The sequence below is a fragment of the Melozone crissalis genome, unplaced genomic scaffold (genome assembly GCF_028551555.1).
Source record: "Melozone crissalis strain CALT ecotype California unplaced genomic scaffold, PUWL_Pcris_2 ptg000027l_1, whole genome shotgun sequence".
Lineage (NCBI taxonomy): Eukaryota > Metazoa > Chordata > Aves > Passeriformes > Passerellidae > Melozone > Melozone crissalis.
In genome coordinates this window covers 38,725,504-38,753,242 of record NW_026535805.1, presented here as the reverse complement: position 1 = coordinate 38,753,242, position 27,739 = coordinate 38,725,504, and the positions used below count along the sequence as shown (strand labels likewise).

Below are 27,739 nucleotides of genomic sequence, written 5' to 3'. Positions count from 1 at the left end.
TTACTCTTTTGATCATCTTACATGACTTCCATTTTAATAGCAGCTCTTAATCAGATAGAGTAATACCTGTTGCATTTAATTAGAGAAAGGTAAATTAAAAGTCAGACATCTCATAATTGTGGTTAATACAGTAAAGGTTGGCAGAAGCACTTGTGTCAATAGGCTAATGTCACTCACTTTGGTAAGACTGAGAAGATTAATTGTATCTGCATTTTTGCATTAAAATGGATAGAGGGCCCAAAACTATATTATTTAATTTTGGAAGCAGCATGTGTCAGTCAGTGAACAATCAGTATCTTCCATTATTTTTAAGGTGTGAGAGAAGAATAGTAATTCTCTGTCTTGATCAGAATAAAATGTCCAACTGCCTAATTAGAGAATCTTCTCTGCCACTTATGTGTTAGTGGGATTGTTCCTTTTTGAAATGTGGTCATACAATAGAAAAGTGGCTCTTACTTTGTCCTAAAACCATGAAATGGAAAAATTTTTAAGTTTGGGGCTTTTTGTTAGCCTTTGCTGTAGAAGTTATTTCAACATACTCTAGAGATTGTTTGAAATTGCTGTTCAGCATTTATGATGCAGCTGTTGTGTGCTGTTTTCTTGTTTAAAACCAGAACATGGTAAAAAACATGGAGCGATGGATCCAGTCCCAGCAGTACAGGAAGTGGGACCTCCACAGCTTGAAACTGCAGCCTGTCTCCCCAGTGCCCAGGTAATAAGTGCTTCTAAAGAAAAAAAAAGTGAAAAATATTTTTAAAAAGAGCAAGCAAGTGTGACAACTTAAAAATGTGCTGTGCCTAAATAATTTTTAATCTTATATGGATTATATGTTGTGCCATTCTCTTGTACGCTTCATCATGACCGTGGGCTTCTGTTTGATATCGATTTTTACTTTGATTTTTACATTGGAGCCAAGCTTTATTTCATGAAGTCCTGAAGCTGGAAGGTTTCATTGTCAAAGGGAGGAGAAGTCTTGTGCAACACCAACAGAAATACAAAAGGCAAGAGGTTCCTAATGGCTGAACCCTGGTGTAGGAAGGTGTTTAGTTAAGGCTCAGTGGTTTCAGTGGCATTTGAGTTTGTATTTATTTTCTTCCCTCAGTAGAAGTACTTTCTTCTGCATTAGACTTTTAAATTCCTGTGTGGGTGTGAAAAGCAGGAAGCATATTTATTCTCATAGCCAGAATCTTTTCAATCAGCTCCTGTCATTCACTTCCCAAGGCCCGTGTCTGGGCCTCAGGGATTTCAGGTCTGCCTTGGCATGATTGCTGACATCTCTGATATTTAAAGCAGTCTGAGCTCTTCACTTTGCTAAAGTGCTTTGCTGTGTGTTGGTTGTGTTGGGTGACAGAGAGAGGAACCAATGGCTTGAAAGTGAGGAAAGTGTCAACATTTTTTTTGTGCTTATTGATACACCTGCTTCTGCAGATGCCGAAGGAACCTGGCACCAGAAGAAAGTCTGAGAGAGTTGGAACCCCATAGTCTGGAGGATAGGAGGATCTTACCAATGTGTCTAAATACAATGTACAGTAATACAAACAGGAATGAGGCAGGCTCTTTTCAATGGAGCCCAGGGACAGAACCATCAGCAGTGAGCACAAACTGAAACCCAGGAAGCTCCATTTGAACATCAGGAAATACTTCTTCACTGTGAGGGTGACCAAATATTGACACAGATGTGCAGGGTGGTTGTGGAGCGTCCATCCTAGGAGACATTCAGAAGCCACCTGGACATAGGCAACTAACCAGCTCTAGATGCCCCTGCATGAGCAGGGGGGTTGGACCAGATGACTTCTAGAGGTCCCTTCCAACCCCAGCCAGTCTATGATTCTGTAATTCTGAATCCTGCTGGTGTCGTTTTGGAAAGCTGTGACAAAATGTTGTATTTTGATTTATTTTTCACTGTCTCTTACAACAGTTCAATGGGAATGAACACAAATGTAATTTAAACCAGAGATGCCAAAAGAATGAGTTTTCCCTTGTGACCAGGGACACAAGGAGGCAGAAATGCTTGAGCTTTTTCTGGAATTCTAGAATTCAATTTTTAGAATTGAAGCCTAAAAAACTATCCTTAAATAATGCAATTAAAAGTTAAAGTATGTGATGTCATGAGGGTAATGGTAAAAAAAAACTCACTAAAAGGTATTCCCAACCCTCTCTATGACATTGTGTGTTTAGTACATCAATAATTATATAATTAATAAATAGTGGGGTGTGTGTGTATATATATACACCATAATATAATATGTATAGTATAATAAATATTATATAATTAGTAATAGGACTTGCATTTATCTGCTAACTCTATAGCTTTGTCGTTTTTCTTTTAAATGTAAAAAATCCCTTCAGATGGAAAGTATCCTGTAATAAAATGTAAGCTTTCAGTAATACACCACGTTGTGTGGAAACAGATGGAGTATTCATTGAAAGTGAGGCAAAGCTGCTTAAGCACTAAAACTAAGAACATCTGCTTTTTGATTTCTGTGAGATCTGGGTTGAAGTATTTCCATATATATTGGAAATGGAATGGAAAATTTTTTTACAGTATGCAGTAAAAAAGAAATGTCAGGTGAGTAGATGTAGAGCCTTCCTCCGTCTTTTAAATTTTTCTGTATTTTGTAAATTATCACTTAGCATTGTCAGTAGTGGACTTCTTGCTTAACAGTTTTCATTCATGCAGAAGAACCACTTTTGCACATCTCCAGCAATACTGAATAACATAACATATTGAATAATTCTGGTATTTCCAATACAGAGAATATATTGTCAGAGTAAAAGAGTCAGCAACAAATATAGACTTCTAAAGTCCAGGTATAACCCAGTCTTTAATTTTCTGTGTCTTGGGAAAATACATTTAGGAGGAGGAAAAAAATGGAAAGTAATGTTGTCGTATTAGTCTGTATCTTTCTCCTCTTGCTAAATGTATCAATTATTTTAAGGAGAATAGTCACCCTGTCAAATTTAATTTCTTAGATCTTTAAGGGACCACACTACCACCAACTTAGCAAGAGTTTTCTGGGATTTGAGTTGTTTATATATTGGAAGTTCTAAGTGAAACCTTCAGATGGTCTTTGCAATGTGATGTTTGTAAGCCAGTCCATCTTGTGCTCTCATTTAATTTTTATGGCTAGCTGTGTTTGAAGTCACGCATAGGAAGGCGAAGGTATATCCTTCTGTGAAAGAGGATACACTTAGTATGTCTTTGAAAGAAAGCAGGTTCCAGCTTAGTACTGTGATTGAGTAACTCCTTGTCCTGTAGTACTGGATTATGCCATTGTTTGGGTGGGTGGTTTCTGGGTTTCACTTACCTGCTGCGGGGTGCAAAAGGGGGATACCTGAGAGCTATAAATTGATAATGGAGCCAGTTTAGGATTTTCTCAAAGAATTCCAAGCCATTAAGTTGGCACGGACTGATCATTTGTCGAGTGGATGCAGAATGGCTGAAGTACACACACAGAGTTGACATCTGGTTGTAGTTTTATGTTCACTGGTGGATATTTAAGGTCTTGCAGAATGTTTGAAAGTTCAGAACATGGGCTTTCATGACACTGCCAGATTCTGTCTTAAAAATACTGTGATCATCTGAAACTACAGGAAGAAATTTAGGCTGGTTAGGCTGAAAGTAATTTCTTAAGTTGTTTTTGTGGTAGTGTGAGCAATTCAAAGCCCAAGGAGACAACTCTTCACATCCTGTGTTCCAGCCCCTGGGCTTCCATGCTGCAGGAGCTTACAGCTTCTACACGCTTATGTGGACATAATGGGCAACGAGGTCAAGCTCACAAATGCAAAATCCATGATGGAATATTAAATCCAAAGACCTCAGGTTGTCTAGGTCAGGAATTGCAGTTACAATAGTGTCCCCTGCAGCCACATTCCTTCCGGGAATCTGTGGCTTGCCTCAGCTGCTGCTCACCCTTGCTGGAGGTAGTTTGTAAGCTCAGTGGATGTTTTGTCTGAGCTCTGTGCTGTAGACTCCTGCTCTGTGGCCATTCTTAGTTTAGCTGTGTTTCAGAAGTGCATGAGTTGGTCTTCAAATGCCTTGTTTCCTTTGGTGCCCTCGTGGACAGCAGCGATGGTGGCGCTGCCCTCGGATGAAAAGCACTGCGTGCACAAGCTTTGGGTGTAGCGAGTGTGTTTGTGTGACTGTTGGCCAAGGAATGCATGCACTTTTTAGTAAATTGTATGTGCTGAAATGTGCTGTGAGGGAGGAGAACAAAGGGGAAAAACAAATCCAGAAACATCCATTCCAGTGGGACGTGCTTGAGCATCCAGCAGACACGTTTCTAGCTTGATATGAAAGCATTACGTAATATTTGGAATCTGATTAAAGGAGAGCTCTCTGTGAAACTGTAACAATTAACAAACTCTGTGTGTGATTTTCAATGTTATATTAGGTGTTAGTTAATATTTAGGTTTGGTTAATAAAATGTGAGAGGGGAATTAAAAAACTCATTACAATAACTCCATTGTTGGATTATTTGCTGTTGTTTTGTGCTCTGTTGTCGACCACCTAAGCTGAGAGAAATCTCCTGGCTCCTATTTGTTTTCTTTTCCAGTGATATTGAGATTTCCCGAGCACAGAGTCCAAAAGCTGTTGATGTACTTGCCAAGGAGATAGGATTGCTTACAGATGAAATTGAGATCTATGGCCAAACCAAAGCCAAAGTACGTTTGTCCCTGCTGGAAAGGTTAAAGGATCAACCAGATGGAAAATATGTTCTAGTTGCTGGGTAAGAATGCTATGTAATGTCATTAATGTCTGCTGTTTCCACTCTTATTAATATAAACATGCAACTTACATCTTTTTTATACTCTGTACAAATAAGAATCTTGAATGTTTTCATCTGTATGTTGCTCTTTTCTGACAGTGAGCAGGTTTTGAACTTCTTTGAAGTAACACAGCTTTTCTTCCAAACTCTTTTTACTGAATTAAAGTATATTTTATAAAAGGTAATTTGTTCTATGATTCTGTGAAATGTTGGTGAGTGGAGTTTTTCTTACTGTTTTATCAGAATTTTAAATGTTTAACTTGGATATTTAAGGCTGCTTGCATTGTGGCTGTTTATAAACAAACATTAACAGAAGCTAGATGCTAATCTGTTGATATTAACAATAAATACTTTTTTTATTGAAGAACAGATTACAAAGTTTAAAAAGCCATGTTTTTTCTCTGAAATGCAGACATGTCTCCAGGCAGGCTTATCCTGCTTGCTTTTCCCACGATTATAGCAAATGCAATGCTCAGCAGGAATTGCACACTTGTCTTCTGAAGAGCTTCAGGTTTTTGTTGCATTCAGTGACACAACCTTTTCATTCACCTCATTTACTAAGTGGAAACTTCTACTTGTGAGCAAACGTGAAGGTTTTCATTAATACTTAAATTGCAGTGTGTCTTTATATTCTGAGTTAATCTATTGATTGCTTCCTTTTAACAAACCAGTCAGGTTTAAAATGCAGTTTTGGCTGATGCAGAAGGAGAAGGCTGTTGTTAACTGCCTTTACCTACGGATTCCTCACTTTGGCTGGTGTTTCTCTAACTGTTTGCTTTACTGTCTTCCTGTGGGAACAACCTGGATTTCTGGCACTGAGATGGAGCTGTTGTAGTCTGACTTGATGTCACAAAGCTGAGGCAGGCAAGATATGAGGCTTTCCTCAAAGCTATGTGATAGAAGTCCAGTGTTGAAGATATTCCTGGAGGATGCTGAAGCAGTTAAGAGAAGGAAATAACAACTTGTTGAGCATGGTTTCCTTTGGCATAGTTTTATTTTGGTTTGGGTTTTTGTGGCATTGGAGAAACAAAAACAGGTTCAGCATTTGACTGAGTTTGAAGAAAGTTGCTGCCATGTATTTTCATGCACATGATGTCAACAGCATCAATTGGTCATCATGCTGCAGACCAATCCAGGCTTCCCTAGCAACAAACCTCTCTCAGAAGAAGAGGTTATTTGAAGATGTCTGGAGCTGCAAAGATAGCACAAGTTGCAGAGCCCCATTCGGGTGGATTTCAGCTGTGTCAGATTGCATGCACCAGTGCTTACATTTCTCCACACTTCTTTGTCTCCCATTCTCCTTCAAAGAAGTTGTCTCAAGCAGTTATCACAGAAAGAAGTGCTGGTTTCTGCATGTGGAAGAAATGCAGAAGCTTTGACCATCAAGATAAAAGACTGGCATAAAGTAGAAAATTGTATCCTCTTTTAAGTTTACATCAGATGTACCAATACAGAATGGTGTTTCAGAAACAAAGGGCTGGGTTTGGTACCTAGCCAAGCTGGTGATGCAATATGTTGCTATTTGTAACATCTCTGGAGTCATTGCATCTTGTGGGGTTAGTGCAAAGCCACATCTGCTGCAGAAGTGCCTGGGCAGGGTCACTACAATAGTGGGAACATTCTCTTCTGAGAGAGTTCAAAGCTTGACTTTGAAATATAGTACATATAAAATATACATATAATATGTGTTTATATGCTCTCAGCTGCTCTCCCTTGCTGAAATGGCTGTAGCAGATGACAATGATTTTAAGAAAAGCAGGGAACTCTGTCTGATGGGGAAGTGTTCAATGCAATCAAGTATCATAGAAGTGTGGAAACTGGGGAGTGACATATCCTCCTTTGCCTTCATTCTCTCCCTTGCCAAGGCAAGGTCAACCAGAACCTGCTATTTGGATTATTGTGTTTGTTCACAGTAACCAAAGGTATTTTAAAATTATTTTAGAATGATGCAGTGCAATGAAGCCTTCAGAATAAATTTTCAATGCTTCAGAGGAAATATTTAAGATATATGTTTATACTTACAGTTCTGGTGGAAACATTTGTAATGTATGATGGGAACTTCTTGTGTGTGAAAAGAGTGTAAAGTGTGTGTGTATTCAAGAAACTGCAAAACCTCCAACCTCCATCCATGATGCAGCCAGTGACATTTGTGCCTTTAATTGCACATTCAGATTTAAATGTTTCACAATGTCTAGGAATTTATAAATATTTGCTGCAGATGCATGTATAGTTTATTCCTGATATGCTAAAGACCAAACTTCTTGTTCTGAGCAGGAAAATGCAACTGAAATGTACCTTTTTATCTCTATGGAAGGTTTAGGGCTCTTTAAAAAGTTGCTAACTGCAGTCTTTTTTATTCCTTCTAAATGCAAGCAAATATGGCTAAGTGTCTCATCCATTATAAACTTTGTATGCTGAAGTATTATAAACTTTGTATGCAGTGTGATGAACAGATCATAACACCCAAAAATAAGATCAAGACTTTATTTCTTCAAAAATTCCATTTACCTCTATATGGAGACCATTCTTTTATCTTTTTTTTTTCATTTTTGCTTTTTTATTTTCTTTGTGTTTGGCTTGCTCTAGGGCTTGTGTTAAGACACTGGGGGGGCAGAGCCACAAGTTATTGTGGAGTAATTGGTTCTTGGGCATCAACTGCCTGCAAACAGGATTTTAGTGTGCTAAATAATACATCACAGGATCTGTTAACTCAAACTGCCTCCACTCATTGCCAGCTGAGAGCATGCAAATGAATGCAGCTTGTGCTTGACCTAGGAGCTAAGTTTAGTGTTCAGGGTAACCTAATCGTGTACTCAAGCATGTACATGGCATATTCACAGACACAATATGAAATTACAGCTGCAGTTTATTAGAATCTATGTCTGTGTGTGTGTATGTTTCGGTATCTTGTTTCTAAATGCTCCAGTGTTGTGACTTTTAGCAGATAATTCTGGAAACTTGCTCACTTCAAAAATGCAAGATGAGGAAGAATAAAAAGTGGGAAAATGATGAAATACAATTCTGCTTTTAACAAGAAATGTGTTGGATTTTGAATGCTGGAAAATTTAAAACCAGTACTTTTCTCCTAACAGTAATAGATTGTTCTGTGATGAACTACCTTTTCAGTGAGGTAAAAATGGAGGGGAAAAAAGTATTGTATTTCATTTTACTATGTCCCTTGGGCTGCAAGGTGCTTAAAAGCTAAGAAAAAAGGAAAATAAAAATTAGAGGAAAGATACAGGGAAGGATAAGAGGGAAAAATACCCCTGTGTTGATGCTCTGAATTGTCTGACAGTCCAAGGTAAAGTCGTAGTTGAGACAGCTGTCATGTATTGGTCATGTCATTACTCAGCTCCTTATTGGGATTGTCGTGTATGAGTCTGTAGTGGATTATGAGAGTTTGCAGTGGAGGATTCCTGAGTCTATTCCTGTCTTTGTTCAGTCATTTTAGCTTCATAGTGACCTCTGTGCTTTTGTATTTGGAAGCTCCAGTCCCAACCCAAGGATGCCACTGTAACATTGCCATAGCCTCATCTCGATGAGGTGACAGCAGTTGCAACACTTCTGTGCTCAGAAATACATCTTTGACAATTGTAATCTAGGATGGGAGATGTCCATAGGTGGGAACTCAGTTGCCCATGGCCTCCATAGCCTGGCTTTGCAGGTTTCCATGCGGATCACACAAATTATGAACTCATTAAAATCTTTGAATCTGCTGATACTTATGAGTTGAACATAGAAACTTTGAAAGAGAATTGTCACATATGCAGTGAAGTTCTTGCTGGAGTCACGGTGGCTGGTGTAGCTGTGAGGAGGTTACAGCTGGTGCAGTGTACATCTCCCTGTTTGTTTATTTTCTCTTTGGGAGACCTCGTGTAGCTTTCCCACAGAAACAGCTCTGCTGTAAGCTAATGTGATGTATAACAAACAAACAAAAAGTCTGCATATTCTTATCTTTGTTTTGGTATACATAAAGAGAGAAGGCTTTCCAATGTTATGGAAAACTTACTTTGCCAGGGAACTGATGACTGCTTGGTAGGTGGCAAAGTTTAAGGCGGGAAATTATTGTGGGGTTTCTGTGTTTTGATTGAAAACATACTAAAGAAATTTGAAGAATAATGCAAATGGCTATTAAAGTCTCTTGAAGTTCATTAAAATTTATTGCATTTAAAAGGAGGTTTTTCCTTAATTTGCATAAGGTTAAAGCACAGCATTGCACAATTGAGCTAAAGTTAGCCATTGGCAGTTGTAATTTTATACCCATGTGAGCAAGTGACCTAAGCTGCAAGAGTGTAGGCTCAGTAGTGTAGCCAGCAAAAACAGCTCAATGTCCACAAAACAGATTAGGTGGATTATTTCATTTATAAACCCCAGTGAAAGCAGAGCAGGTACAAAAGGGAAGATATTTAAAATAAACTTTCAAAAGAAAATTATTGGAATAGAATTTTCTTTAAATTTCAGGTGGGTTTTTTTTCTTCTTCTTTTAACTAATGTTTAAAGCTGAGATTTTGGTAATTGTTGAAACTAATAAATAACTGCTTAGCTCTTGAGGTTTCCTGCCAGTTTAATGAAAGAGCAGCTCTTTTTGCTTTCTGGAAAAAGGTCTGTCTCATAGAAAACTCTCAGTGCTTTCTGGTTCATATTACCGTGTCATGTTAGAGTAGGCCAGTCAAGTTACCAAAGCATTTTAGTAACGTGACACTTGACTGACTGTGTGTTGTTTTCTTCTGTGACAAGGAGATATTATTCTTTATGCTACCAACATGAGTTCTGGTCATGCATTTGTCAATTGCAGTTTCATTTCCTTTGCTGGATGAAGGCTGCATCTTTGATTTTACTGGTTTCATAAGAGTTGTGAAGAGTCCCTGTGTTGCTGTGCATGCCAGATCAGCCACCTGCCACATTTTGAGCTGAAACCAAGTAAATAACTAGGGATGGTGTCTCTGAATTCTCTTGAGTGCGAACTTCATGTGCCTGATGCTCAAAATTAGAGGTAGCCACCAACAGGATGCCCTGCAAATGTAATTTTTTCTGTTAGTAGTGCAGCCATTGTGTGCACAGAGTTTTTGGAAAGTTCTTTATTGGCAACTTCCAGTAAACAATTACAGGTCTCTCCTTCATAGTAGAATACTTTTCTTTTGAGTGTTTCATTACTGTTTTTTCTGGTTTTGGGTTTTTTTTTTTTTGTTATTATTTTTAAATAATTGCTTCATGATTTGTTACCTTGTTAAGTCTTTTAACACAGTAATGCCTCAGGATTACTTTTATATGCCTTATATATGGTTCTAATGCACAGGAATAAGAGGATCAAGTAAAAGAGATTAGGACAATAGACAAAAGTGAATGAGATAGTAGAGGAGAACAAGGGATAAGGAGAAACCATGCTAAGAATTACTTGAATGGGTTTGGGGAAACCAGTGTTAAGACAGGAGTCAGAAGGTGAAACTGGTAGTAAAAGTGAGTTAACCTGGCTGTGATGCTCTGAAAGAAACACATTTGTACAAAAGTAAGGATCCTGGGACAAAAAGGAGGTGAGAAAGAGTGTGTGGGGAAAAAAGGAAGCTCTCTGTGTGGCAACAGTAAAGCTCTGAGGGCTCCTTGTCCTGACAGTGCAGAGATTAAAAGTATCCTTTCTTCTAGGAACTGCAAACTTGAAAGTAAAAGAAATGAAGTAGCATTCTGTGCTCCTGCAGTAGATCAGAAGGAAATAAGAAGGCCTAGTATGGATAAAAAAATTACAAGGACCAAAACTGCTTTTGGTCTAAATCTCTCACCTTTTTTTTTGGCTCTACATAGATACTTTGCTAGAGTTCTGTGAATTCTTTTTTAAGTCAAAGAAGTGCGATTCTAGGATAATTAAATAGTCTAGGATAATGAATAGCAAGTTACTGATGATGTTTTAGAATCTGATGGTTGGTGAACACAATGTTATAAAATGTGGGAGAAAATTGCTAAAACCAAGTGCCCAAATAAGTGGCCCATGGCCACACAAGAGTAGTTCAAAGTGAAGAATTCAGGGAATCTCTTATAGATGTGCTTAACCCCATTGATTTCACTGAAACTTTAGTTAAAAGACTACATTTCTGAATTATTTTTTTCCCTAGAACAGTATAAAGATGTTGATTTGACTTGTTTCCAAACTGCCCACATTTTCCCAGACATATCTATCCAGGGCTTTTACTTTTTTAAAGTATAAGCCAAGGATCTGATGATGCTGTAAAAGATAGATTTATGAAAAGTTAACATTTTTCATCTATTTTCTCTTGTGGGACGAAGAAGAGCTTTTGCCAGTCTGTGAACTGACTGAACTAAGCTGATTCTTACAATTACTCTGATTTTTTTTGTGCCATTTGAATTGTGATCTGAGGATAGGAATATCTTGGAAAAATTGCTAGTTGGGGAAGGAAGTGTTTCTAATTAGAGCTAGATGTTTCAGCTCAAGTTTTGAAAAGGTCACAAGATAAGGGTTCCCCTTTGACTAGATCCATGTGCATGCTTGTAGTTCCTTGGGAATGAGCACTAGTTTTTACATCAGCTTCACTAAAGTACTTCTCTGCAGGTAGAAAAGGCACCAAAGATGTGAATGGTTACTCTTTGCCAAAAAGGAAGATTTGTGTGAGAGTGGTGTGAATGGAAAAAGGACTGGGGCTTTCTTCTTTTGCCAATCAGAAAGAGAAATGCTGCCTCAAAAGAATCATTGAAATGCATTTTGGAGCCATGAGATGTGTTCATACATCAAGAAAGAAAAACAGAAAGAGAAGAAAAACCCTAGCACCACATACACTTTTAAGATGGATCATAAACAAATGTGCTGATGTTGAAAGTAGGGAGAGGATCATTGAAACTGAGGTGTCTCTTGTTCACTGAAGGCTGATGAAGTTTTCTACTTGCAAAATCAGCTGTCATTGTCCCTTTATTAAAGGGGCAAGAATAGAGTCTTCTCTAGGGACAAGAATAGAGTGGAGGTTAGAGTCTCTGATTCGAGTTTGCAGGTATTTTTAAAATTCTGTCCTGTTTCAGTCATGGTCTAAATATGGGAGCAGTAGCATGAGGCTTTTGATCTTTTGTGTGGACTGTGATTGTCACTGTCCCCTATTGCCCTTAAATCTCTGAAACAGAAGTGTACAATGAATCATGTTCAATTGAATATAGTGGATTTTGTGTCCTGTTATATTTAAAAAGCAGTTGCTCTGTCATTGTTGAGGGTTATGGTGATATGGAAGCTGGAGAGGCATAGCTGAGTTCTACAAAGAAAAGCATTGGTTATTTAACTTAAAATATTCTATTGTTTCATTCAAAGTTTGAACAGTGGGAATAAAAGATCTCATGCATTACTGCAGAAAAATATTAATACATGCTTAGAGTATCGTGATGGATGGTTTGTTAATGACACTGGTGAGACTTTTGCGCTGTAATAAAAATGTCTAAATTCAATATATTCTTTTTAGAACTTTTGCCAAAATAATCTTCTCTTTTTCTGCTATCATAGTAAATTGCTTAAATAGAAGACACATGTATATTAGCATTCCAGCTTGAGCTAGGGGCTAACATTGTGGCAGTATTTTTGTGAAGATAAAGTAATCTTATTGAAATTTGCTGTACAAATATTCTTCATTGAAATCAAAAGCTCTAAGTTCTGATATCCTTAGCCAGGCTGACATCAGCAAAGAATTTGATTAATCTTTTTTCTTGTTTTGCTAGAATAACCCCTACACCCCTAGGAGAGGGGAAAAGCACAGTCACAGTTGGTCTCGTTCAGGCGCTTACTGCCCACCTTAACATTAATTCCTTTGCTTGTCTGAGACAACCTTCTCAAGGACCTACTTTTGGAGTGAAAGGTACATAATATTTGCAGAACCTATGACCTTTTTCAGATTAAATGGAAATACTGCTTTTCTGCCTTTTTGAATTTATTTCTTCTGTTTTACTTTCTTAATTGTTTCACTCAGTGGATTGTCCCAGTCGTAGCATATTTGATTTTTTAATACGTATGTAACAAATAGATTAACACATGACTTCCTGTGCAAGGTTCATACCTATGTTCCTGCACTTAACATGTACTGATAATGCAGATAAACCCTAAACATAAGGAAAGGCAGAGGGATGTAATTAGCCATGAGGAATTTTGTGTGAGTACACACTCTTCCAGCCACCCCTCTACGTGGGGACTCTTTAAATACATTTCTAAATATTACTGTCCAATTGCTCCTTGAGAAAGGGTCCTCATTGGATATTCACAAGCAGTACCAGGAATTTGGGAGTTATGGTTCAGTTGTGTCAGCAGTGTCAGCAGCACACGTTTGGCTAGGTCTGAACCTCTTCTCTCTGTTCTCCTGAGCTGTCTCCTCTAACCGTGGGCTGCTGCCTTTTTGCCTAGAAATCCTGTAAGAGCCTGAGGGCCAGGTAAGACCCAGCCAGATTTCAAGCCCATCTTCAATGCTGATGATAGGAAGTAATGCAATCTCTTTTTTGCCATTTCTCAGCTGAAATTGGTGCCTAACTGGGCAAGCACTCCCCAGCTCCTCTGCTTTGCTTTGCTGAAGTTTAAGTTAACAAGTTTGGTTTCAGCTGGAAGGCTCCTGGTGCTTGGTGCTTCTCAGCTAAGACTGGTGCGTGTGAGTGCTTTAATCCCTCCACTCAGCTTGTGTGTAGGCAACAGCAAATTTCTTTGCCTGTACCATGAGAGGTAGAGGGGAAGGAGTGCCCTGGCGAGGATGTGAAGGTTTCATTCAGAAGCAGTGCTTGCTTGTGACTGCTTTGTCTTTCCACCCAGCAGCTGCATGTGCATGACTGTGTCCTAAATCCGGGCAGGAGCGGATTTACGTAGCCAGAGCCTGCACCACCCATCACGTGTAGCTTTTCATTTCAGAGCAAGAATTCCCTTTTTGCTACCTACTGGGAAAAAAAAAAAAAAAAGCCAGCAAGATTAAGGAAATCATGTTTATTTGGGTGCATCACTGATCTTCTAATAGAAATCAAAATGTCAAAAATGTGTCATCATTGCTGTGTGTTTCACTTAGTGTGTTTAAAGATGGTTGTTTTTTTTCCAAAACTGATGTGACTGTGTGCTTCCCTGTGCAGGTGGAGCAGCTGGAGGTGGATATGCTCAAGTGATCCCCATGGAGGAGGTGAGACAGCCTCAGCCTGCAGTCTGTGGGATGGCTTAATGAGCATGGTGATATTCATAGCTGAAGATTGACTTGGTGATCTTGGAGGTTTTTTCCCACCCTAATGATTCTGTGACATTCACAGTGCTGGTTTGGAAATGTATGGCTGTTTTACCCCAGTAGAGTCTAATTTAGAGCTCAGCAAAACCTCTCTATGGCTAGAACTGGTGAGGAACCACCTTGACCATGCACAGCTGATCCAAGCAGAGTCCTAATGTCAGCCCTGAAGTGCCATTAAAACTGACCTTCCAACTCCTTCTGTCAGACACACAAAAATACAGTACCTGTGTAACACAAGTCTTAATTTGAGAGGCTCATCTCAGAGTTTTCACAAAACTTTGTTTGTTAAATTTTGTATCAGCAAATTTCATGCCTGTGAGGTCAGGGGCTGTTCTCCTGCAGCTAAAGGAAAGCGGGCTATGGCCCCAAAGCCAGGATGCGTGCTGTGCTCTGGGGCACATTCAGCAGTAATGCACACCTCTGCTCCAGACCAGGCAGTGGGTAGTAGTGCTAAACTGATTCCATATTAATGATGTGGAACTGTAACTCTGGGCTTCTTACTCTTGAATCATTTAGCAAAGAATGAAGATGTTCTTGGCTTTGTTTGGCCACACTAAAGGGTAGTTTACCATGTGCTCAGATGAAAACAAGTTCTTCATATGGCCCAGTGTATTTTCACCTGGAATTCTTTAGCCTGTCCTGACAGCTGACTAATCAGAGCTGCAGTCTCAAGGAGATAGCAATGATTTGTGCTGCTAATTTGTCTTAGTGAATTGAATTAAATATTTTCTTATAAAAAGATCCTATTGTTTCCCCCTTCTAGTTCAATCTTCATTTGACTGGAGATATTCATGCTATAACTGCTGCAAATAATTTGCTGGCTGCTGCTATTGATGCTAGGATCTTGCATGAGAATACTCAATCTGATAAGGTGAGAATGATTTTCTTCTATCCAGATGACATTTTTCATTTTTAGTTTTTCAATAAACTGCATTTCAGAGAAAAACATGTTGTTTATCATTTTATATTTTCACTATGTGAACAGTAAGTGTTGCTGATGCCATTTTATGTTCTGCTGGGAAATTTTCCATATGCAATGTATTTTTCTAGCAAATAGCTATCATAAGGTAGTCTTTAAGATAATGATCCTGGGCCCAGAACATTGGCAACTATTTCTGACTGTACTAAATAGTGTAAAAAAGCATATTTTCCCTACCTATAATCCTATTCATTTCAGTAATTTGAAGACTCATTTCAAAGTTACACATTGTTATTTCTGATGTGTGGTATGGTATGATGCACCTTAAGAAGAATGAGTTATGGGGAAAATAAACTATATCCTTGTCCCTCTGCTAAATATATAATGACCTTAAAAAAATCTTAACTTGGGGCTTTAAAGGGAAGGAGATCAAAGAAGGAGCTCTTTTTGTTGTCTGCAGCATTAAAACTGAGCAGAGTTGTACCCTTTGCTTGGTACATTTGTACGCAATGTACATTTAGGTCAATGTACTTCTAGGCCAGTTTGGAAATTACAATTGTAGTTTAAATACTTTGGATCTTGGTTAAAGTTTTAAAAGGTTCCCAGTTTCAAAATGAATATAGAATTTTTTTGCTGAAACAGAGAAAACCAATGATTTCTGGCAATTGGATTTCAGACTGTTAAATCATAGACATGGCTCAGAAGCCTGCTGCCTTCTCAGAATTATGTTTTAAGTCTCTAATCAGAAGTCCACAACTTATGTGGTTAGGAAATTCTTACTGAAATTAGGTGGAATAAATTTAAAAAACATTAGCTTTTTATAACTTTTCCCTTCAACTTCTTGTGTGGTTTTTCCAGTCTTTGTATACCAGGCTGGTTCCGGTGGTTAATGGCGTGAGAGGATTTTCTGCTATTCAGCTTGCCCGCCTGAGAGTAAGTTGTTCATTCAGTCTCTCCTCTTTTATGGTGCCTCTTCATGAAATGCATTCTCTTACACAACTTGTTTAAAATTACTTGATGTATGGGGCTGAGTTTGTATAAACTCTCATAAATATATCAAGTCTAGACTTTTTTTCTGAAAGCATCATCCTTGGAGTAATAGAATCTGGGTCTGATATTATTTTTATAACTAGCATTTTTGCTATTCTTTTCTCCTGAAATAAACCAGTAATGTTTTTAAATGCTGTGTCTTTTCTGGTGACATATTAAAGTCAGAGTTTTTAAAATACTTTTCCAATTATGGTATAGGCACATTTGAAAGCTCACATTCTTTGGTTTTGCAATATTTTTTTATTTTTAAAGTCTAATATAGCATATACTTCTGGGGTTTTATTGATGTCAGTTTGACAGCGTTCTTCCTTCAACGGGTACATTTGTATGCTCAGTGTATTTTTGCATCCCATCTTGCTCCCTGAATGCTTCCAGAAGAGCTTCCTGTGCAATTCATGTGTGTTCAACATGTCTGGATTTGAGAGTGCCATTCTGATAAAAACCTAGAGAGGAACACAGCTCACCAGTGTAGCAGAAAGAGAATATGAACCTCTCAGATATGACCCCTAAGGACAGCTCCAGTTCTTCTGTGGCCAGTTCCATGTTTGCTGTTGGCTTCTGAGTCCTGACTGACTATGTTTCAGTCATGGGATGGCAATGGACAGCTGCCACATGCACACTTGAAATTTGGGGGTGAAAAGAAGGATAAGAGGTAGTGACAGCTTCTGTTTTGGTGGGGGGTAAATGAGGCCTCATAACATTTTAAGCTTTTGTGCTGCTCAGTTGAATGTCAGTCAACTAAAATGAAGCTGATACCTGCTTGACTCTGAGGCAGAGTCAGGCTCAGAGATTGTTCCATCAAAAGTTTGGGATATTTTCAGTTTGTTCTTGTTTACACTGTTGCAGAAAACAGGTTAGGGAAGGAGGGGGAGTGTTTGCTTTATTCATGAAATACCAACTATCTCTTCATTTGAAATGGATTTCTCTCTTCATATGATCTGCAACTGAGTAAATAAAAGTTTGGCTTTATAACATTCAAATACATGAATCATTATTTCCAATATAATTGAATTATTTTGCTGTGAATTATTCTCAGTGTAATGATTCCTTATATCTAACAAGATGTCAGTTGTAAAGAAATCACTGTGGGATCAGGCTGCATTTTTCTTAAAACAGGATTACTAAGCTTGCAATTTACATATGTGGGGTTGATAAGCCAGAGCAGCTACACCATTTGAAGCAAATAAGCCATTTCATTGCACTTCTTGAACTTTTTCTCTGTAGAGGCTGGGAATAAACAAGACTGATCCTAAGACTTTAACAGAAGAGGAGATCACCAAATTTGTACGCCTTGATATTGACCCATCCACCATAACATGGCAAAGAGGTATGTAGTCAGAAAGCCTCACTTTATCTTGGAGTTCATCATAACTTATCTCCTAATTTGCTTAACTTTACCTGAATCAGAGCTGACAGCGAGAATAACCAATTTGCAAGTGGGAAGTGTGGGTTCATAACAAATGCAGATGCAGCATGTTGCTCTAAACTTGGTCAAGTATCTGCAATAACTCAAGAGACTTTGCTAAAATTCTGAAAGATAGGTTTCTTTGACAGTTTAAAGACATCCCCAGTCACTCTCACATTAGGTCATACCTCTCCAGACATGTGAAAGTGTCTTTTCTGTGCATTTTGCAAATCTTAGCCATTCTTTACTTAACTGTGTCTCTTATGGTTCTAGATTATTTGTATTTATCCTTCTTGAATTTGGTCCCTCATCCTCCCAAGCTCAGCAGCCTGGGTAGCTCAAGAGACCTAATAGGCTTAAGGGATTATGTGTTTTTCTGATTTTTGAAGTCTCTTGAGTTGTTTGCTTCATTTAGAAAAAGAGATGTGGTGCTGTTGCCAAGCAAACTGATACCCACTCTGATACCCTTAGACAATTCCCCTCTGCTTTTTCCAGTTCTAGCGCTGGGTCAAATTTCAGTGTTTACCTCAATTTCTATACCTATCTTTTTCTTCTTTAGGGAAATAAACTCTGCATAAAGTTTTGAGATAAATACCACTGGATTTTATTTTCTTTCTTAGTTCTCAAACACTGATGTTATCACTGTTAAATGGAATGTATTGTGATGCTTAGAAAAAAGGGTGAATCTGTTGAGAAGGGAGGAGTCTTGGCCATGCTTTGGTGTGCCCTTTGTGTGCATGTCATCTCAGGCTTGGGATGTTTTTCTCAAGACAGTTCTGGGGATGTGGCGTAAGATGTTTTTTATTAGTCACACAGTGTGTCTGGAAGAGACCTGTATTAGGATAAAGAAGTAATATAAATGTTTAGTGTAATATGACTCCTCTTTTTTATCAGCAAGGGTTTGGGAGAAGGCAACATTGCTCAACAGCTGTTAACCTCAAGGGAGTTATTTAATTAATCTCAAACGATGTTGGTGAAATTTCTATTCCACGCAGCTCTATATGATGTACATACCTTAAACATTTTAGAAAAAAAACCCTGAATTGAGGAATGGTTTAGATAACTTGGAGAATGTTTTATTTAGGACTGTTTCTGCAGTCCATATGTCTATGAAGCTTGTTACATACCAGGGAATTTGTGGGGAAAAAGAGCTAAGCTATCACATCTTCTGAAAATTAATTTTGGTCAGGACCTGTTTCCATAGAAGTATCACAAACTTTCAGTTCATGGTCAGCTTACACTAACTTGAAAACATACAATATACTGAAAAGTGGGAAAGTTCCTTCTTTGTCTTTCCCTGATAGTCAGATTCTGTTTGCATCTCTAGAGGATAAGAAAGTGGCTACATTAAACCTAACACTTATTTGAACCTAAACCTTAGTGAAAGCTTTATTTTGGGTAAAGGAAGAGGGAAGATTTGGAGAAAGAAAGTTTGTTTTTATGGCAAAACCAGTTATTTCTTATTTTATTACTACTAAGTGCAGCTATTGGAATCTTGTTGGAGAGTGAGTGACCACAGTGAGAATTGGTCACAGTGACCACAGTGAGAATTGGTCACAGTGACCACAGTAAGTATATCCCAGTGACCAGGGGCTGCAGGAGCAGTTACAATTTTATGGTAAGGGTGTTTAGATTACATGATTTCACGAGGAAGGTGCAGATAAAAAATCAGCTCTCTGGCTGTCCAGGCTAGTGGGAAGGTAAGTTCCTGCCCTTAGGAGTGCCTGTGTAGACAGGGAAGACATTTAGGTCTGCTTAGGTGTTGTGAGACTGAGGTTCCAAGGACGAGAAGGGAGAAGTCTGTGCTGGAGAGATCAGCTTGCCATATGGCTTCACTGTGCCATATGGTGCCACAGCTTGGTGCAAGGCTGCAGCTTCCATCTACCAGGCTCTGTTCTGCAGTTCCTGCCAGCAGTGTAGTGTTTTAGAGTATGACTGTGTATATATAGAAAGCAAAATGAGTTGGCCAAATCTGCGTTGCACCATCCCTTAAATGGGATTCCTGAAGAAATTAGGGGCCTAAAGACTGAGCAGAGGGAAAAAGATATGTGTGGTATTTACAACAGCCCCAAGGGAAATGCCCAAGGAGGGGGAAAGTGACTTAAATCTTGGTTTTCTCTCAGCTCACTCACAACCCTGAACTGGGGTTTACTTAACATTCAGAGTCCCTCTTGTTCTTGTGTAATTATGTCATCTTTTTCTGTGCAGACAGATTTTTTTTTTAATTTCCAAAAGCAGCAGGAAAAGTGGAAGGAGCTCACTTACCTTGAGAGCTGACAGCTTCTTTGGAGGTTCCTGGACACTCTGCTTATAAATGAACAGGACTCAAATCTACCAGGAGATTGAGTTCATTGTCAAGCTAAAAGCTGAACTTGTCAAGAGTACCTTGCACCCTTTATTTTAGGGTTGGTGCAAATATAAGCATTTCTAGGACTACAGAGACTGTGAGAAAAAGATAGTCTGTTTTTCCTTTAAAAGAGGAACTGACCAAATCTGACCAACATGATGTAGTCTTAAAGTCAGTTCTTAAGAAATCAGCAATGAAGCAGACGATTTGGAGTAGATCTGGTGCTTTGTATCTACTAAGATTGATTTTTCTCATGTAGGTAAAATACTAAATAGTATGTTAGAATACTAAGAAGCTGTTACCTTCAAATGCTGTTCAAATAAACTGTATTTGAGTTGTTTCAACCTGTCATCAAATGGTATCAACCAGAAGGGAGCAACCAAGTCAGTGCCAGTGCTGATATGCAGAAGTGTGGCCATCTGGTTACGCTGTTGGAGCAGTTGAATCTCACATGTGTTGAATCTCAAAGAATACAGGTATGCCTGGAAAAAGCCATATTACTGAGTCCTTGTTAACATGTTGTGCTTTTGCCTTTCCATTATTTCAGTGGTGGACACAAATGACAGATTCCTGCGCAGAATAACAGTTGGGCAGGCAAGCACAGAGAAGGGATTTGTCCGTCAGGTATGTAAAGGCATTAATAAATCACATTCTGGACAGACTCTGTGTTAGAGGCTGAGAGGGTTTCTGCAGTTCTTTCAGCATACTTTGAATTGCAATAATGGTGTCTGTTGCTGTTGTATAGTAATCTTGCAGTGAAACTGATGGTGTTAATGAGTAAGTGAATCTGAAATTTCAGAAGCAGAAACCAATGCATATTCTACAATGTGTCGAAAGCACTTAAAAAATTGCATGTGTTGGGGGTTTAACATTGTCCTATAACAAGATGCCTTTATGCCCTCAAAAAGTTAATTTGCATTACTTTTAATTGTTTTTAAATCTCTGTAACAATTTATGTAGGAGGCACATAATTGAAATTACATTTAAATTTAATTTCAAAAATTTTTTAAAAATAAGCTTTTTATTCAGAGTTCTCATTTGCCTGTCATACATCTCAGCTTTGGAATCTGAGCTGTAAGAACTTTGAGCATGTCCTTGCTTTTGCTGTGTGGGTTTGAAGGGATAGTTCAGCAAAAGAGTATATGTGTACTTTTCAGTGGTGTAAAAAGCTAACCTTCCTTTACTAAATGAGAGATTATGGAAGTTTATTAAAGAACTTACTGATAAATTGAAAACCAGACTTTCCCAACACCACCTGAGCAAGTGTTACTGGTGTAATGTAGGTAAATGGATTTCTGAAACAGCCCAGCATGGAACAGCAGCATCAGGAGGAGTAAATTCATTGTGCTGATGTGGTGTGGCTCTTACTTTGATGAAGATCTTGTAATCTAACATTCTGGATCATGAAATTCATGAGATTCTGACTATTTTGATGTGAACAGCTCTTGTGGTAGAGATAAGGCTTTCATATTTTTAGAAATCCTAGCATTAAGTTTTCTTTACCATTTCTTCAACATTTCTTTTATGTATGCCTAAATAAAGAGACCAAAACATAGTGCTGTGGTTTTTGCAGCAGGTAAAGCAAAGCCAAATTGGAGAGAAGAACTTCAAAGAGAAATCATAAAATCCTAGAGCAGTTTAGGTTGGAAGGGATCTTAAAGATCATCCAGTTCCAACCCCTCTGCCCTAAGCAAGGACGCCCTCCACTAGAAATGCTCACTTACCTGGGTTTTGAATGCACAAAATAGAAATTTTTCTGTCTGCAGCTCACAGGAAATTCAATATTAGCTAATAGTCATTTCAGATAATGGGCTGGGACTACAAAATATTATATTTGGTGTGAGTTCCTTCAACACTTGAGACCTTTTCATATGTTTAGATTTGTTTCAGTGACTCAATATGATCATTAGTCTTAAGCTGGGTTCTGCCAGCCTTATTGTGTAGTGTTTTACCACTGTAATTGTACTACTGAGTTAAATGTGACTTATTTTATTATAGAGTAGTACTTGACAATATTACTGTCAAATGTTGCTTCTGTACTTTTTCAGGTAAAATTAATGCTTTCAATATTGAGATGTTGGACTGATGCATATCCATTCACATTTTAGCATGGACGTAACTGACTCAAGAAATAGAGGTAGCAGTTAGGAAAACTCATTTCAGAGCCTAGCTAGAGATCCAGAGCAAATAGGACTTCATGGCTAACAGATGCATTTTATAAATATTTGGAGTGATGTTCTAGCACTCTTAAAATCAATGACACCTGTGTAAAAAGGCAGAGCACAGCAGGCACAAAAGTCTGCATTTTAATGAACAGGGATGCTGTGGTTTCTGAAGAGTATTACATGACTGATGCCCTTGATCCTGCAATTGAATCCATGTGGGTGGATCCTTTCATCAATAAAAAACTGACTTTGCAGCTAAGACTTCTGTCAGCACTTCATAGGTGTATAAAGGTTATTTAGAGTTAAAATAGCACCTGCTACTACTATCTTTTGTGCCTGTTTCTTCAATTAAATTTTATGCCACTCTTTGAGCACCTACCTGGGATGTTTTTCCTGTCCTTTTGGATTTATATAGAAATCATGATAAAAACTTTTTTGGGGGTCTTCCAATAAACATTCTGATAAATCAGAAGTATTTTACCATATGGGTTGGACATAGATTTCTCAGACTTATTTCTTGTCTTACATATGCTACAGTGACTTACTGAGGACATTCTCAAATTCAGAAAAGATAGCGGAATCCATGTCATCACAATGCTAACAAAGTTCATTGCATTTAGAACTGCTTCCAAAGAATACAGAAAATCTGTTTTGTGATTTCACCATTTCACTTGAATCACTATGCTGAAAATCTCAGTTACAGAATTATTTTTCTTTTCTGTGGTATGTAGGACTCTCTACCTATGTCCACAGCAGAAAAGTGCTCAGGTGTCTTCAGATGTTTTGACTAAACAAGTAGGTACATAGAGGTCAGCCTGAATAGGGCTGCTCTGGGCTGTAGCTGTCAAAAACTAAAAGCAGGAACATGGGTTAAAAAAGGGCAGAAGTTCTTAAAGTACTAGGCAAATACACAAGAGTGGTAGGGGGTATGTTCTATGTAGACGCTTCTTAAAAACAGACAAAGTTCTCAATTTGAACAGATTCCTCTGGTATTAGTATGGGATACATCTGCCAGAGGTCTGAGAGAAGCAGTCCTGGGCGTTTTTCTTGCATAGATAGCAGTAGGATGTCAGTTACTAAACTTTATGTAGCCTTTAATTGCTGGAGATGGAGAGATTACCAAAGAAATTGCAGTTCTTGATCACTGCCAACACTGCATTCCTATCACATAATACATTAGTGGCTTTTCTATTCTTCTCTGTTTATGTTCTGACAGCATGTGGCCTGAGCTCTACTAATACTGTATTAGTACAAGTACTACTAATCTATACTCTTCAAGAAAAGTAAAAACTATTGCTTATGTTGTGCTGAAATGCTGCACAGTATGGGTGTGTTTCTACAAGAGCAATAGAACTGATGCCACATATAGTTAGTTCTTTGTACTTTTTGGTTTACATATTTGTTCATTTAATTACAAAAAAAAAAGGACCAGAGATTTTATTAAAAAAAACATATTTTATGTTTTCATAGGTCAAGCACAAGAATTAACAGCACAGACTCTAAATTTTGAGCTTAAGTAGAAAAAGAATGATCAAATGTAACAAGAATGTTTTTGAAACCAGAATAAAAACCTGTTGGAGATCATTACAGAAAAAAAAATAATTAAAGAACCCTCCACAATGCAGTGTTCTTTTGCTCAGGCCAGTAAAGCTCAAAAGACATCTGGTGATTTCCTGTTTCTGCCACAGAAAGAAAATTCTTGATCCTTCAGGGAGCTTCTCTAAGGATAATGTGAGCCAAGGGGCTAAACAGTCTGCAACACGGGTCCTCAAATGAATGTAGTGTAATGGAGAATATTAATCAGGGAATATAAAGTGTTTGAAGTTCACAGAATCATACAAAATCTTGAGTTGAAAGGGATACATCAAAGTCGGACTTGGCCCCGTGCAGGACCATCCCCAAGAGTCACACCTTATGCCTGAGAGCATTGTCCACATGCTTCTTGAAGTCTGTCAGGTTTGATTCTGTGATCACTCCCCTGGGACTCTGTGCACAACCACCCACTGGGTGAAGAACCTTTTTCTAATATCCAATCTAAACCACCCCTGACACAACTTCAGGCCATTTTCGAAGAGAAGAGAAGAGAAGAGATCAGTGTCTGTCCCTCCTCTTCCTCTCATGAGGAAGTTGTGACTGCAATGAGATCTCCCCTTGGTCTCCTCTGAACAGACTGAGTGACCTCAGCTGCTCCCCATATGGTATCCCCTCAGGATCTGTCACCATTTTTGTAGCCCTGCTTTGGATGCTTTCCCATATTTTTATGTCTTTCTTGTATCATGACACCAGAACTGCCCCCAGCACTGGAGGTGAGGCTGCCCCAGCCCAGAGCAGAGCAGGACAATCCCCTCCCTTGCCTGGCTGGCCATGCTGTGCCTGATGCCCCTCAGGACAGGGTTGGCTCTCCTGGCTGCCAGGGCACTGCTGGCTCCTGTTCAACTTGCCACTGACCAGGACCCCCAGGTCCCTTTTTGCAGCTCTACATTCCCATGGCTCATTGTCCACTCTGTATGTAAAGTTACTCTAGTCTTAAGTAATCTCAAAAGTTGTAAGTTACCATTTAGAACTTGTTTGAATTCCAGTGTGAAATTTATCTTTCCTGAGTTTATTCCTGATGATCCCCTGTGAGTATTTCAGCTGACTTTGATTTGGTTCATGATTCTCATTTCTACTTTACAGGCTCAGTTTGATATTGCTGTTGCAAGTGAGATTATGGCCATCCTGGCACTTACCACCAGCCTTCAAGATATGAAAGAAAGACTGGGGAGAATGGTGGTGGCTAATGACAAGAAAGGACAACCAGTAACAGCAGAGGATTTGGTATGTTCAGTGCTGTAGAGACCTGTGAATAACCTCAGATGTTTGTTTTGCCTCTTGAAGCATTAAAAAGGCAGGTACATGCCAAAGATTTTGCTTTGAACAGCACAGTCAGATATCAAAGGAAGATCATCTTCTGGGCCAAAACCTGCTTGAGAATGAGAACAAGATGTAGAACTTATTTCTTCAGCTCTGGTAACATCTGGCTCAGAAAGCCTCTGGTCTCCATAACCTACTTGGATCATTTTCTGCAATTTTTAAGGCAAACAGATTCAGTGCTGAAGGGAGTCAAAGTGCGGGCTCTTATTTGAGAGAGCTGGTAATGTTTGCTACTGTGCTTTTCGAGTCTGCTCAGATGTTGCAGTGATAGTTACCACATGAATGCCTGTACCACTGAATCAGAGTGGAAACAAGCTGTTCTTAATTCAAAGGTTGCTGATAGTGCTTGGCACAGGTTTATCTGTCATTAGATTTTTTTTTCTTCTTTACCTTCACTAGTTGCTGTTTCCTCATTCCCTACTTCAGCTTCTGAATAAAACCAGTATGTTTTTTCTTTAAATCACATTCTATCCCTTGAATCTGGGCTGTGAGTCATTGAACAGTGGTTGGAAGCTTACGTGAGGTTGTATATGGCAGGTCCTGGTGCAGCCAGAAGCTACCAGCTGATGTTTGTAACCAGCTGCATGCCAGGAGCAGTCTGATGCCAACCCATCTCTGATGGCTGCCTGTGTCACACAGGCTCTGTATGTTTTCTTCTCGTTCTTCCTGTTTCTCCCTGTTTCGTGAACATCTGCTCAAACTTACGAGTAATGAATGAGTAAAGCAATGAGAATCCTGCCCTGTCAGCAAAGATAGCAAATCTGCAAGTCAGGAGCACCTTCACAGCTGTAGTGGGTTCCAGTTTAATAAAGAAATAAAAACATGATATCTAGAGTTCCTGGATTTAAGAATGAAATTAAGATAAGGTTAAAAAATTTCCAAGTACAGTCATCATTAAAATTCAAAGTAAATAATCTTCTTCCAATTATGCAGGAGACATATTTTTCTAGCTATTGAAGTTTTACTTTTGCTTTTCAATTGTATAACTTTGTCTTGGCCACATTATAAGGCATATGCTAATACTTTAAAATTATTTAGTGTTAGAATTAAAACTGCATTTGTAGCATGTGATTTTAATTTTGACGCTACTTTTGTATGAAGGTACTTTTATTTATTAGCACTGCAAAATATTTGACCTGCTAACACTTAATGCTAATCAGCTTGATGAATGAAAGAAGTGGCTTTTTCATTGGGGCAAAAGAATTTTAGAACTTTTCCACCGTGTCCCAAAAATGAAAGTAGTGCTCAGCAAAATGTCTGTTACTAATTCGATTTTCTTTGGCTTTTTTTAAAACAAACTTCCTATGCTTAGTGTCTCAATCATTTGATAGTTTTGCTTGTACTGAACATATGTTTCTAGTTGTTCTTTAAAGCAGCGTTTTGTATTATACAAAAAAAAATAAAACCCAAAAACCTGCCCAGAAAGAAAAAATCATCACAGTCTGAAGGACATGTGTTATGAGCATCTGCAGCTATGCTGCTGCATTCTTTTCCTTCTGGAGGTTCTCCATAGCATGCACAGGAAAGACTTGGGTGCCTGTCATGATTGGGAAGTGCAGGAACTCCTACCTCTTTTGTTGTGCAGTGTGTTAAAAACGAGTATGAGAACCATGGGAATAAGAGGAATATGATTTCATGGTTAAGGATGTAAAGCATCTCTTTGGAGAGCTCCATTCCTGTGTTCTTAGCAAAACATTCATGAGATGCTCTGTCCACACTGATTCTTGCAGTACATAAGGAATTAGTCATTCCTCAGTCTGGTTTAATACTAGAGAGCTTAACAACTGAAATTTATGGAAAGAGTGAAACTCCATCAAGAACCTTGAACCAAGAGAAATTATTTTCTGTTGTCTCAGTTTGAGCATCCAAAATTGGCGAATATTTTTGAGTTTTATTCTTGTGTGTGCAGGTTTCTCTTTTGAAGAACAGGAACAATTGTTCATTTCTGAAGACTTACTAATGTTGCTGAAGAAGTCAGATGCTTTGGGGTTGGGATTTAAAAAATGTCAAAAGAAATTAGCAGTGGGGTTTCTACGATTTCTGTACCAAATTAAATAATGCTTACTTTGTTCAGGAGGAGAGAGCTTACAAAAAACCATACTGCACTGGTGGAAGTCTATTGTATAAACTTGAATTCTCTGGAAACAACAGCAAGAGAAGTATAGTCAAAGACCATAACAAGTCATAATTCATATGTAGGAAGAAGATAAATTTCTGTTCTTTCATGTAGCATTTTGTCTCCTTTGCTGGTTTCATCCCACAGGTGGTCAGTCTGTTTGAGCAGCTTGCAACTAAGCCTACCATTTCTAGACTTTAAATACAGTATCTACTCTTCCCCTTTTCCCCTGCAGCTTGTGCTGCCTGTGTTGATATAATCCAAAGATTATTTCTTGGGAAAATTTTCACACACATCAAGAGGTTTGATGTGAAGCAATTCTGCTCCTGGATTTCCATCCTCCTTTCAGGTCAGGGTCAGTGAAGAGGTAAAGCTCTCCAGTTCAGTAAGGAAAGATTTCAAGACAGCTGAACAAAGGAACAACACTTTACAAGATGTTAGAATGCTCTCAATCCAGGTTCAATAATTTTGACTTCTATTTTTGTAAAACAAAATCAAGTTCAAAAGCTTGAATCTATCATAGTCCATTGACATGGAACATTTTAGCCCAAAGAACTGCAATTGCATATAGTTCTAAGAAACTTTAAAGGCACTTTTACAATGAGAAATACCACACAACCTATATAATGAGTCAGTTCTGCCTATCTTTAAAAAAATATGCAAAATTTTATGCAAGTTTAAATATTTGACAGTAGTCTTTAGTTTTTTGAAATCTATGTGAACCAAAACCACTAAACCTTTCTCTGTGATTTGTTTCCAGATGTACACACAAAATACTTCACAGAAATACAATTGCTCTTAATTTTGACTTTATATGCAATATATTTA

At 38.4% G+C, this 27,739-nt stretch overlaps 1 protein-coding gene across 1 annotated transcript in view; it reads left to right on the top strand.

The window, feature by feature from the left end:
* The window catches only part of MTHFD1L (methylenetetrahydrofolate dehydrogenase (NADP+ dependent) 1 like), a 139,947-nt gene that overhangs the window by 21,118 nt on the left and 91,090 nt on the right, over positions 1-27,739 (top strand). Inside the window, exons 9-17 of the mRNA XM_054279702.1 lie at positions 615-712; positions 4,557-4,730; positions 12,471-12,607; positions 13,851-13,897; positions 14,760-14,867; positions 15,774-15,848; positions 17,190-17,292; positions 20,265-20,341; positions 24,559-24,699. Of these exons, the coding sequence (XP_054135677.1) occupies positions 615-712; positions 4,557-4,730; positions 12,471-12,607; positions 13,851-13,897; positions 14,760-14,867; positions 15,774-15,848; positions 17,190-17,292; positions 20,265-20,341; positions 24,559-24,699 (960 nt within the window). The remainder of the gene's footprint in view (positions 1-614; positions 713-4,556; positions 4,731-12,470; positions 12,608-13,850; positions 13,898-14,759; positions 14,868-15,773; positions 15,849-17,189; positions 17,293-20,264; positions 20,342-24,558; positions 24,700-27,739) is intronic.